Below are 13,586 nucleotides of genomic sequence, written 5' to 3' on the forward strand. Positions count from 1 at the left end.
CATACAAATGAGAAGTTGGGTTTTTTTCAGTTGCCTATACAGGGATTCTCAGCATTTCAGCTGGTACTGTGCAGATCCACCACACCATACAGGTTCTGCAGCATGTGTCAAGCCCTCTGTGCAAGTATGGTGTCCCTCCACGTTCACAGAACAGGACTGATAGGATGGGAAAAAAACAAAACAACCAAAACTAACCAAATAAACAGAAACCCCAACACACCAATCCAAACTGGAACTTTCTCAGGGGAACACAAGAGAAATGGCAACCTTCCTTACAACCAAACTTTTGGCTAGAGTCCGAGCCTGGATCCAATTCTCTACACTCAACCATAAATCTGTTTTTTCACTAATTTCTAACAGCTACACCAAATTAAGCAGAAATTTTACAGCCTGGTTAACCATGCAGCCCTTATTCAATTCTGTTTCTTGTGCTGAATGAAACAACTGCACCTGGGGAAAAGAAATGCTAGTGAGTCATCAAGGACTGCTTTTTAACAGGTACTACTGGAATGGAGGGAAGGACAAGGTTTCTCAGGCAACCTTTATTCTGCAACTTGCTCTCATTTGAACTCTAATATTCTTTTTAAAAAACTGTTTTTATTTGTTACTTTGAATTTAAAATTCTGAACCAGTTGATGAAGGAACTGTATGGGAGATGCTGGGAAGCAGGAAGCACCCAAGGGCATGCTTCTCCTCTAGAGTGCATACAACTAAAATTCCTCAATTTTATCTGTATATCATATTTTAATAACCAGGATATTTCCAATTCAACAAGTAATATACAGGAATACATGGAAAAGTAATGGCAGTTGAAAATTATCTGTGAACATACTTATTCAAACTATCTTTATTTAATCTTCATCAGCACCAAAACTGTATTCATCCTGCTGAAAACTAGACTTGTCCAACTCTTACTTGAACATATGCATTAAAAGCTTCTGGAAAAAAAACAACCCCAAACTAAACATCCCAACCCCTCAAAACTAACAAAAATAAACCCACAGCCCTAGACTCCACAGTTATAGCCAATAGACTTCAGGATAAGAAAGCATAAAGTTTTGGTAGACTAACAGACAAATGTTCCTTTCACTAAACAGCATAATGAATAATTTTGGCCCAAAGCAACAAAGTATTTAATAATGTACTTTTAATTATTTTCTTGACTACAGCTATTTTCTTAAATCTAGATTAATACTGTCATGTCTGCTAGCATTGTTAAAGTTACTTCATTTTCTTTGAATTTACTGCTGTACTTCACTGTTCAATGCAATTTGGATCATGAGAGATGTCTTGTATTTTAACAGAATCTGAATCATTATCAATTAACCAGTCAAGTCAGAAAATGCTGGCTTCTTTATTTCCTCCATCATTGTAATTTCCATCTTATAGGAAGGATTCAGGTAAAAACAAGAGCTATTTCTGTAATACAAGGTTATGTACTATTACAAGAACAACCACCAGTTTACAGTTTTCAATGCCTATATAATTTTCAAAACTGCACGTCTGCATATTCAAAAAGAAAAAGGATCATGGATTAACTAAGTAACAATTAAGAAAAAAAAAGTTGTCACTGAAAAAAGCTGTCACTGTCCACAGGAAGCATGTCTAGTCACGTTTTCAGTCAGTCAGTCAGCTAGCTGAGGATCATGTCATTACTTAGTTTCTGTAGAAAAAACACAAGTACAAAAATAGTATCAAAAAGCAACATACCTATTTTTATTTTAAAGTACATATTATAAAATGTAATCATTACATCAGCATATAAATAAGGCTTTCAATATCTTTAGAAGGATGATATTTAAGTTTTAGGCATGCTTCTCTAACTTTTATAGAAGCGCCTCTTTCTGGCATTTTTTCTGCATTTGATACAAAATACAGCTATTTTTTTCAATGTATATCACAACTATGATACAATTAATTTTTAAAAACATTTATGCAGAGCAATATATCATTAAAATATATACATATTAATATCAGGATTTTAATAAAGGTTTAAGTCCAAAAAATGAACGCAAATTAAATTGGTGATGAAAGACTTCTTCCGGACAAGAATAACCAAAGACAGCAATAACCAAGTACTTTATGACAGAATAAATGTTTTTTTCAATTTAGTCAGTAACTAAATAATTATTTAAAACACTCAAGTTTTATCAGCACGGGAAAAATGCAATTAATGCATCTGCTGTGGGTTGAAGTCAATCAGAAATGAGCATTAAAAGCCACAGAACTTAGTTCCACATAGCTATGTCCAGCATTTCTAACACAACACTGGTCAGACACTCTGCTTTCTAAGGACTATTTGAAAGCTTTATGAAAGACATTTTGGGTGGGTTTGGGTTTTTTTTTTTTTGTTTGCTTGTGGGTCTCTTGTTTAGTAGACTGGGGAGGGGAGGGTTTCCAGGGATGGGGGTGGTATTTAAACAGAACTACTAGGCAGCAAGGAAGAGATTAATTGCAATGCCACAATGCATTCTTCTGACAGATAGCAAAGGCTTTCCTTCCTCTTCTATTTTTGAATGACACAACGTGTATGATTGCCATCAGACACTGCAGTGAGCTTTTCACAAAATACTCAAAGCAACACAAAGCCTGGAGTGAAGAGCACAAGCTGGTCAACAGCAAGATTTTTAAGGTAGGTCTGCTTCTAACAACTGCCTAGAAGTAGACCTTGTTGATAGATTCTCAAGCCTACACTGATTTAAAGCAAGATAGCTTGAAATGGTTATTTCAGCTATTAATACTTACTTAGCATAAAAGGGGATAACTTCAAACCCCCAAAAATTTACATAAGCACTTAAAGTGGTGAAGAGAACCCTACTGGTCTGTATTTCCATCTTTTCTCTGCTACTTTTAATAATTCACATAAACAACTGAATTTTCATTGATTTGTAAGAGAATCAGAGCCTGTAGAAGTCATTAGCTGGATTAGTTCAGAATATTAAGAGATGTGTATTCAAATTTGCCTGATAAACAAAGTTTGTTACAAGGTAACAAAAAGTTAGTCAGAAATTTGCATTGCAAAAGCATTCTGAGTAGCATACTGTTACCATACAGCCTTTTTTAAGAAACGATTTTGTAAACTGTATTTAAAAAAAGACTATTTACATAAGAAGGTGCTGGGGCAGAACTTCAAATGTGTTAAAAAAATAAATATTTTACTTAATTATTCCATTGAATGGCATTTATTTTCATATATATTCTAGAATTCACAGGTCTTATAATGAATTTTCACCAGAAAACTTTGTATAGAAAAGACTATTTCAGAAATCCAGTCACCTTCAGAAAGGATTTTTTTATTAAGAGGCAATGATTTCCTTAAGTGAAAATTCCCATTAGTTTTAGCTAGGAAGGTTAGTTCCTACAGCTAAATTTCAAAATGAAAAAAGTTAGTATTCTCACATTTAAAAAAAAAACCCACAACTATTTCAGAGGTAGAGAGAATGGCATCTCTTTTCACATGCGAAATTTAACACTTTAATTGAAATAAGCCTCCAAATTACTGCAAAGCTTGTCAGTCAGTCCAGCACAAAGTCAGGCAGTGAGAAAATCACTTACACAGGCAAGCCCTTTTGAAGGGCAATCTTTCCTTTTAGGTACCACTACATTTGAATTTGAGAAACCAACTCAAAGACAAATGAACAGTAATTCTGTCTATCTTGAAAAGAGATAGATGCCAAGACAACCTGCTAAGAAGCTTGGAACCTGGTGTACAGAAAATTTGGGATAAATAATTTTTCTTATTTTGGATGTATGTTGTATTTACGCTTCTCCAGTAAAAAGTATACAAGGTAGACCCAGTATTGTATTACCCTTCACATCAGTTATTTCTGTAGAGACATAGAGGCTGGGCTTTTATCGCTGAAAGCAAGTCACATTAAAAACAAACAAAATGGTGTACAAAGGTAAGAGCATGGGTACAAGTTACTTAAAATTGCCTTCAACAGAGTTGCTGATTTAAAAAAAAATTCAATTTAGTTTTAGCTATAATTCCATGCAGAAAAGGAATGCCTAGAAATCCAATTTATTAAAACAAAACTTGTGTATAAAAACTAAGGCCACATTTAGTATCTGCTGCTTTTCAAAAGAGAAACATGGAGGTCCTTAGAAGGAAAGGAGAAAAAGAACATTTTGGGCAAAAAGTTTTTTTGGTCTTCTCAACTCTGGGGTCACAAAGAACATCTATACAAAGAAAGGTACAAAGAGTGAAGCTTAGAGGGAAAATACTGATGCAAAGACAGACATGTGATAATTTCTGAATTGGTTAAATCAAAACTTCATGTCCTCTAAGAAGATAGTATGGTACTGGAAATATCTGGAAGCTATAGTAATATACGAGAGTTATTTTGTGGAATATAGGGCTTAGGCTTTTCTCCCCCAGCTATATTCTCCTTTGGCAATAGTCCTAATGTTGAAAAAAATAATCTTAAAATATGATGAAATTCAATACAATTTGAAGCACAGCAATGTTTTAAAAGAAAAAATGAATTTTGGTCCCTGAAGTCAGTAAGATACAAAACAACTCTAGTTTAGCCAGCTTTCGCAGGCCATTAGCATCAAATAATAAAGTTCTTAACCTAATTATCTCAAACACATCTCTCAATTCCTCCACCACAGGCTCTGCTGTATTTTCTCTGTTAACATATATTTGAGCTACACCCGATTTCTGAGATCACAGATGACCCAAATATCCCAAACCTTTGGTTTCTCCTAATAATCTTACCTGTCCTCCCACATCCATTTTTATTTACCCCTTCACTCCTCTGCCCTTCAAGGCCTCAACTTTTCATCTTTAACCAATGCCACTGAGGGCACGTGATTGTAATGAAAAAAAGACACACACAAGCTGATGTCTGTTTCATTGTTTATTTCTGCATATTCTTTTCAAAGTCAACTGATTCTCCCAAGTACAAAAGTGATATTTCTATGAACATCCAGATTGACTTTTATCAACTGGTTAATTTTTTCTCAAGAATTATAAAACTTTAATTTCTATAAAGTGCAAGTGTGTATATATCAACATACACACCCCCATATATATATTTATATATATAGGTATGTGTATACACACACAGATATATCAAAAAATCTACTTCAATTTGCTAGCTAAGAATAGATTTAGAGTTTATCACTGGATGTTTGTATCTAACTTCAAAATCTCTGCCTGTCCCCACTTCAGGTAGCTGGACACTTTCAGGGTTAAGAGCTCAGGCTGGGCGGGGTACTCACCTGCTCAGTAAGTTCTCTGGCGCTTGTTGGGCTCCTCCGAGGGCGAGTCTGCCAACCTCACCTTCAGCCTCACACCATTCACAATCTTGCCATGTAATGCAGTTATGGCCTCGCTGGCACTTGCTCTGTCTGCAAATTTGGCATAGCCCACATTTTTTCCAGCCACAAGATAAACACTTATCAACTGTCCAAAACGACTGGTGGGGAGGGGGAAAAGAAAAGGTAATTTACAGATTTTCCTGCAACACTTCCAATCTGAAGCACATATGATTTGTTAATTGCAAAACCAGTATTTTTATATCTATGCTCCCAATTTGCATATTCCCTTCTCTAAATTATAGGTAGAAGCACGAATGAACACCAAAAGTTCACAGATGTTTTCTATGAAATATTGTGATATATATCACAAATACCAGTGATTTCCCTCTTATTTAAAAGAACACATAAAGCTGATTGATACTGCAGTCCCCAAACACTAAATGGCACTCAAAACAACCCACAAAAACTAAAGAAGAAAAAACCCCAAACCAACCGAAAGTAAGACATACACACCCAAGCCAGCAGATAAATTAGAAGCTAAATCTGCATCTCACTTAAATCACAACTGAGCAAGTTCATTTATCTTTGAAAAGGTCTGACTGAAATGACTCAGAAAGCAAGCACTACAGCTTCAGGGAAAATCAGAGATTTCCAAGTACTCAGGAGATTCCTAGACAGGTCCCTAATTATTTTTAAAAAATAGTCTGCTTGCTTCTTATTGAAGTTATACTGAAGTGTCAAGACTCATGTCCATAGTCTCTTCCTCCTCCAGTATTTAACTAAGAAAATCCACTGTATCAAATAGGTACAACTTTGAATTTCACACAAAGTTTCCCACAAACTGTTTTCCTCTCTTGGTGCTTTTCAAATATTTTGGCTTTCCAAAGATTTATTGCAAATTCAAGCTATTAGAAAAGGTAAATGTCTCCTTTTTTTCAAGAGTATACTAAAAAATAATAATACAAAATACTTTATATTATTGCCAATTATAGATTTCTTTAAAGATGGCAAAAATTGTCTCAGTTCTTTGTTCCATACAGGGAGATAGAAAGAACAGTTGAAATAGTGTTAGTAGGATGCAAACCATTACTACAAATATCAGATCTAAATATCAGAAAAAAACCAACACCCTACACTTGTTCCCCCTAGGTTACTGTGGAAATTTGTCAAAATAGTTAAATGCCTTACAAAAATATATAAAAGAAAATGTAAAATGAATTAGGAAAAAATAACTGGAAGTACTACATTTTTTGGTTAAAAATCTACATTAGAAGACTAGACATTTTACTTCAGATTAAATTAATTGATAATTAAGCTGCTATACTGATGGTATTGTGTCTATACTTCAATGTAAATCCCATTCCATTCTTCTTTCCAAAAGTAGCTGTTACATACTGTTTACTTATGACTTACTGGTCACTGTGCATTGCCTTTTCTCAAAAGAGTTTTCAGGCCCTCTTTTTTTATTTTCATTATTTACTTTCTACATTTCATAGTTTGTTTCCATTTTGTTAGGGAACACTTATTTGTAAACAGAGTCTTACCAGAACACATCCTCCAGTACATTTACAGGTAAAGGATGGGGATGAAAAAGTATGAAAAGCCTTTCCTTCACAGAAGTGTCAGGTGGAACTTTTTTTTTGGGTGGTGGAAGTATGGCATCTGTTTGGGGCTGCAGCAGCTGTGGCCCCGAAGTTCCTCCAAATGCTTGCTGAAACAAGGGGGAAAAAATGCAAGTATAAGTTAACTGGTGGTGGGGGGCAGAGGAAGTAATTTTACCTTTCTTACCATTTTTCTTCCATCACAGGACATAAATAGGTCCTGTGAGTTCTGATCTTCGTTACTTTATTTACTTCAGTTATTTCATTAAATTGGACAATAAATTCAAGTAAAGTCAGACGCCTTTTCAGGGAAGAAAAATGCACCAACCAACCCGAGGTATGTCTTAAAAATGGAGCACGTAAAACAGTTTGCAGAAGCAAGTGAGCAGTGTTCTTTATTGGTACATGCGAAGTTTCTTACAACAATTCAGAACCGACACCATCCATGATTTGAACTTACAGGAGGCGACCTGTACTGCTGAACCATTGCGCTGTTACTGCGCAACACTGACGACACCTGGGCTGTCACCAGCTGTGCTGCCATTTTCCTGATAAGGCTGCAAGCAGAAGTCATAATAAACTATTTTAAAGAATTAGATTACAAATTAGATTATTAGATTTATTAAGATTACATTAATCTTAAATTTAGAAAGTCAAAGTATGTCTTAATACACATCAGAGTATCTCTAGAAATCTGTCATGCCATGGAGATAACGAAAATCAAGACGGGCTTTCATGACAGCCTACAGAGAGATCTGAAAACCTGCACACTAGCTGCAACTCACTGAGAGCATTCATTCATTCATTACCACTTATAGATACACAAAACTACCCTTTGGGTTTTTTAACACTCTAGGGGAAAAAAAAAAAAGATTAAATTAGCTCTACAAGAGCCCACTACATTTTGTGAGAAATGTCTAAAAAGCAAAAAGGACAAAAAAATTCACCTGTTTCAGTAAAGAGCACAGAGATTCAGTTCAGAAATCAAAATATTACCATAGAGTTTACTACCGGCTCTCATTTTCCAGTGATTTTTCTTTGTTCTGTAGTAGAGTAAGATAAAGCATCTTTTTTTTTACGTTCTTTTTGCTTAGATATACTGCCTGTGTTGTAAGACCATGTAGGAATCAGTGAAGAATGAAGGTTGCAATGAACATTGGTTTCAGTTCAGATCAACCAAGCACTTTTGTAGTGAATCTCCCCACTGTCTCTCCTTACTGTCTTCATTTCCCAGAACAGGTTTGACATAAACTAGACTCCTCTAGGATGAAACCAAGGCAAAACACTCACTGCAGGAGAGTGCTTAAGCTGCTCCAGCTTGTACTGGGCGTTCAAAACACAGGAAGAAGTCAGAGATGGTCAAACACCTGAGAATACTCCATCCTGTGCCAATATCAGATCCTCAGCACCCACAAGTTTTACTCTACATATGTGCCTCACTAAACTACTACTTGCACTACTGCAAACACAACCAAGAGATGAAGTACATAAACCTGAATTCATAAACCTCATCGAAAATACATTCCTTGTTACATGTTACAGATATGTTGAGAGATTCTTCCCAAATCCAAGATTTTTTTCCATGGTATCTTAAAAATATGTATTTTAATCTTTTCTTTATAAAAGACTACCAAGTTTCAAAAGGCTTATTGTAAACCATCTAGAAAGAAAACCCCAAAGCAGTTTCAGAAAACACTGCCGACAAGCTCACAGTTATACTGACGTTACGTCTTATGTTAAAAATGTGTTTACTTTATATTTTGCTCTCCAGAACACAACTTACAACTTTGTACTTACTCTGAGCTATCATTCCCATCTTCTAGGAAAATGACAGTTAGTCGATTTCCAGGAGGATACTCAAACCCATGCAGTTTGTATTTGGCATATATAGCTGAGGCAGCAGTGCTGTACTGAATCACAGCGTACCCTGCAAGCACAGGGCACACAGTGTCAGCAGGAAACAGGTAAATCTTGAGAACAAACTACACTCATATAAATAACATATTTACACTCCACATCAGTCATGGATGACACAAAATTCTTAAGTCTTTTTAGCACACATCAAGCTTCAGTGAAATTTACTAGTGCCAGATGAGCTGTATTTGTACTAGCTTGAAACATTGGCAGTAAAACCATGCAAGTGAAAACATCTCTTCCTCACTACTCCAGAACTAGTAACAAAAGGATAATAATTTTATTTAAAAAATGCAATTATCCCATCAACAGCTAATTTCAAGGACTGTAAAGTTAAAATATAATCATTTACATTTCAAGTTTCTTAGAGAAGAGACCACTTCCATATTTGTCTCAGCAGCAGTAGAACAAGACTGAAACCAAATAATCTTTCAATAGAAAACATGATCTATTTTGGAGTTATTTAATCTCATTCATCAACATCTACACACATTTCAGAATGAAAAATTCAAAAGATCTGTTTAGAGAACATTTTACTTTAATGTCTAATAATTTCTGAAACAACTTCTTCATTTATTCTGCCTCAAACTATTAATTTGACCAAAACCCACTTATCATGACTTTGATTCCATCTTTCTTGAGATTTTATTATCTGAAAGTAAAGGTATAAGCCATTAAGGGCAATGTGTAAACAGGGGTTCAAACAAAACTGAATTTTGTGTGTATGCAGTGCTAGCAGCAACCACTGCTTGTTTCCAGCAAGTGTACTGTATTTTGCAGTGCAAATTAATTGAAGTACAATTACAAGAGATTCCCTTCAGAGAAAAAACAACAGAAACCTTTTGTACTTTTTACTTACCGCTATTGGTATGAGGGTCTCTCTGAACATCACAATATTCCAGACCTGGAACTAAATCAAAGAGGGCAAACAGCTGTTCTTGAATAAAGGGGAGCCGGGATACCACTGACAGGCGTTTGGAGACTGGTTCTTGAATTCGGGTCTCAGCTTTTTCAAAGCTACAAAATTCTGGCTGCATACCTCAAGAATCAACAAAATATACTTGTCATCATACTTGTATGCCTTCATTTCATGCATATGTTGCATTTGACTTTTAAAATTAATCCAAGTCAATTACATACTACTAAATGTTGATTTCACCAGTGCAGGTCCCAAAATAATTGAAACCAGAGCAAAGCAAGCCATAGAAGTAGAGAGATGAAACACTGGGCTAGTTTCTAACTTCAATATCCAATCTACTATTTAAGTGTTGACCTAAGCCTCCATCAGCCTCCCTTTCTCCAAACCACGTTATTACTTAGTGACCAGTCTGGAGACTACAAATCATTTTTAATGTAAAAATTTGTGACTTACAAAACGGAAGCGTATTTCCTCTTAGTTCAGGCCTCATGCTACTACTGTAATAATCATGTTCAAAAGACTCAGATGACTTATTTTTAGGTTCAGCCAAAATGGCCCTGTAGCCTGAAAGAAACAACCACACACATAACAACACCTCAGCACATCTCAGTTATCTGACCAGGCCCACATTCTCCAAGTTCCATATTTAGAAACATATTATTCAGAAAACCCAGTAAGTGCTGGCTTTAGAGAAATAACTAAATTATAACTCTTGAAGTCTGCCCAAATAATTTTGTGAACGTTAACAGCTTTCAAATGGAATTACTCCTTACGAGTGCAAGTTAAGCACGACAGAAGCTAACTGCCATGAGAGTGACTGAGCACTGGCACGGGTTGCCCAGAAAGTCTATGGAATCTCCATGCATGAGGATATTCAAAAGTCACCTGGACATGCTCCTGGGCCTTCAGTACCCAGGTGACCCTGCTTGAGCCAAATGGTTGAGCAAGATGATCTGCAGAGGCTCCTTCCAACTTCAACCACTCTGTGATACTTAGCAAGATTTTGAGATGCTCCAGAAGCCATCACCTGAACTGCTGTGCTAACACAGTAATTTATGGATGTTTTACACGAATCTAGGTTTTTCTTTCATGAAAGAAAGCAGTATTACACTCAAGCTATCCAACTAATTTCAATTTAATCTCACAGCAAAGAGGAAATAAAAGCTGACTGCTAAGTAATCTCAGTCTCATGTTCCTATGCACAAATATAATTCCTGTAGAGCCACTTATGATAGAACTAACACAGAACCACCACATTACTGAAGAAAAAAGAGCCAAGCAAAGCCATAAAAATAACTAGAACTACAACCAACCACACCCCAAGCTGTTTCATATTTCTGATTAAGCAATATTGAACAGGAGGTTGGACCGGAAGACTGCTGTTAGGCTTTTGGGGAAACCTTTCTTCTCCTGGATGAGCAAACCCAATTCCCTCTGTCTTTCCTCCAAGGTCTTGTGCTTCCAGCCTCTGACTTTCCAGCAGCCTCAATCAAATTCATTAACTTTTTGTACTAGAGCATAAGAGACAAGTTATAGAATCACAGAATGGTTTGGGTTAGAAGGAAACTTACAGATCACCAAGTTCCAACCCCCTGCCTTGGGCAGGGACACCTTCCACTACACTAGGTTTCTCAAATTTCTCTATCCAACTGGCCTGGAACACTTCCAAGGATGGGACATCCACAACTTCTGTGGGTAACCTGTGCCAGGGCCTCACCAAGTGGCTGGTAATAAATGAAGCATACAAAGCCTTCCACTCTGTAACAGATAAACCATGACACTAAACAAGACCAAGCACCCTTCCCCCAATTTCAGTTAGCATGAATTTGCTCTTAAATAAATGTAATTACAACAGAATCTCTATGTATCATGAAATATGTTTTATCTAAAAATTAATTTTATGTCAAATACAAATTAAAACTGCCTATTTGCAAGGACAAATTAAAATATTTTCCTGTGTATCAAGCCTACACTACAGACCAAAAATGCATAAAAGAAAATTCTGTGTTCATTTCCAAACTCTTCTCACTGATCCTACTTGCAGTTTGGTACTAAAAAAACATAATCAGGTGATTGTTCTCACTGAATGTTAGCAATGCTATTATTTATTTTCAACAGAACCTTGTCTCAACATGTTTCTGCATCATGAATAATTTACCTGAAAGCAAAACTGAAAATTAAAGGTATACTATGATGATACACACTTATTGCAAAAAAAAAACCCTTAAAGAATTCACTCAGATTCTTACTTCGATCACACTCTTCAATTGCTCGGGCAGCTTGAGACGGCTTCAGGTACCTGACATAGCCCAAACCTTTACTTTCTCCAGTAGTCTTGTTTTTAATAATGCTGCAATATTCAATGTCTCCATACATCTAGAACAATTAAAAAACTTATTAATTTCATATATTTTAAAACCATGAAATTTCCATGTGCTAACCCCTTCTAATTAATTTAGAAAAAGGCATTTTAAAATAACAATGAACAGCAAATCAGAACCTTAAACTTCTCTCGCAGATCCTCCTCCGTGTAGGTTTTTGGTATCATAACAAAGATTCGTGTAAGCTCCTCATCTTCAACATCTCGGTGGCTTCCAGAAGCTCTTGACTGTGCAATAAACACCTAACAAAATAATTACATAGACACTAATTACTAGCAAAAAGGTCTAAGACACTTATCAACAAGCAAGTGAAATAGTTTAACCATCTTTGTATTTATGGTTCACATAAGCTGCCCTCCTTAGCATGGAGAGAAAGGAACATCTGTGATAAAAGTCCTACAAATATAAATCCTACCTGTACTGTCCTGTAAAACCTACAGTGATAAATCTCAAACAGTTTCCCAAACTGGACAGGGGCCAGAGAAGTTACTTACTGGGGATAATGAGGAACGGTGAGAAATACCACTGCTGATTCAGCAACACTGTCAACATCACCAGTGACAGGTGAGGTGGCAAAGAATGCATTGCTCTAACAGGCCTAGTACAGCAGGAATAGAAACAAATAAGCAACCAAGAAAGCCTAGCAGATTAAGAAAACCGTGCTACTGCACTTCACTGCTCAGCTGGGCCAAAGTTTACAGATCTAGTGCTCTATGAAGGATCATAACTTCTCATATCTGTTACTCTTAAAGTCTTTTTTAGTTATTGAAATAAATTTCACCTCAGAAGTGCATACCGAAGACAACCAAGAAAAAAAAGCCCAAATACATCACAAACAAAAAAAACGAAACAAAACGAAAACAACCAAGTAAGAAAGACACAACTTTCAAAGCAAGCCTCTTAAGCAAAAGTAGCAACTGGTTTCACAGAGCTCTTAACTTATTTTTCTAACAGCCATGCAAGGGTGTGAGGACTACAACTCAGATCTTTTGGCTTCTGATGGTAAGTTCTTCAGAAAAATTTCGCTGACTCAATTTCACTGTCAAGTGAAACACATGGCATCTTCTTTCACTCTTCAAACTCACTCATACTTTCTTAGTACTTGGTGACTAGGAAAACAAATCGGGAAGCTGAAAGCTGACAGAACAGTTCCATAGATTAAAATAAAAATTTTAAAAAAAGTTTTGAAAAGGGCTTACAAGCTACAAAACCAATATAAAACATACTGGCAAAGCCAGTTCTATATATTCACAACTATCTCGCTTACAACACCTAAAACATATAAGAACTAAAACAGACAAAAGAATCTTTGTCGCAAACACCCCCTCGCTTCCGGGTGCGGTATTTTCCGCAGGCCTGCCGCAGCTCACGCCACGCGTGGGATCTCGGGGAGCGGACGGGCCCCGCCGCTCCTCCCCAGAGCCGCGGGTGGATGGCCCGGAGGGGCCGGGCCTGTCCCGGCAGCGCGCCCACACAAGGCCGGGCAAGGCCGGCCTGCGCCCGCCC

General features: G+C 36.5%; 1 protein-coding gene across 1 annotated transcript in view; it reads right to left on the reverse strand.

The window, feature by feature from the left end:
- Positions 1–832: 832 nt before the first annotated feature.
- Positions 833–13,586, reverse strand: part of RBM45 (RNA binding motif protein 45) — a 13,183-nt gene continuing 429 nt past the window's right edge. Inside the window, exons 2-10 of the mRNA XM_015635265.3 lie at positions 12,200–12,322; positions 11,949–12,075; positions 10,153–10,263; positions 9,640–9,819; positions 8,664–8,793; positions 7,327–7,423; positions 6,810–6,976; positions 5,227–5,423; positions 833–1,663 (exon numbers count right to left, since the gene is read on the reverse strand). Of these exons, the coding sequence (XP_015490751.1) occupies positions 5,231–5,423; positions 6,810–6,976; positions 7,327–7,423; positions 8,664–8,793; positions 9,640–9,819; positions 10,153–10,263; positions 11,949–12,075; positions 12,200–12,322 (1,128 nt within the window). The 3' untranslated portion in view covers positions 833–1,663; positions 5,227–5,230. The remainder of the gene's footprint in view (positions 1,664–5,226; positions 5,424–6,809; positions 6,977–7,326; positions 7,424–8,663; positions 8,794–9,639; positions 9,820–10,152; positions 10,264–11,948; positions 12,076–12,199; positions 12,323–13,586) is intronic.

Source organism: Parus major, chromosome 7, assembly GCF_001522545.3.
Source record: "Parus major isolate Abel chromosome 7, Parus_major1.1, whole genome shotgun sequence".
In the NCBI taxonomy this organism is placed as follows: Eukaryota; Metazoa; Chordata; class Aves; order Passeriformes; family Paridae; genus Parus; species Parus major.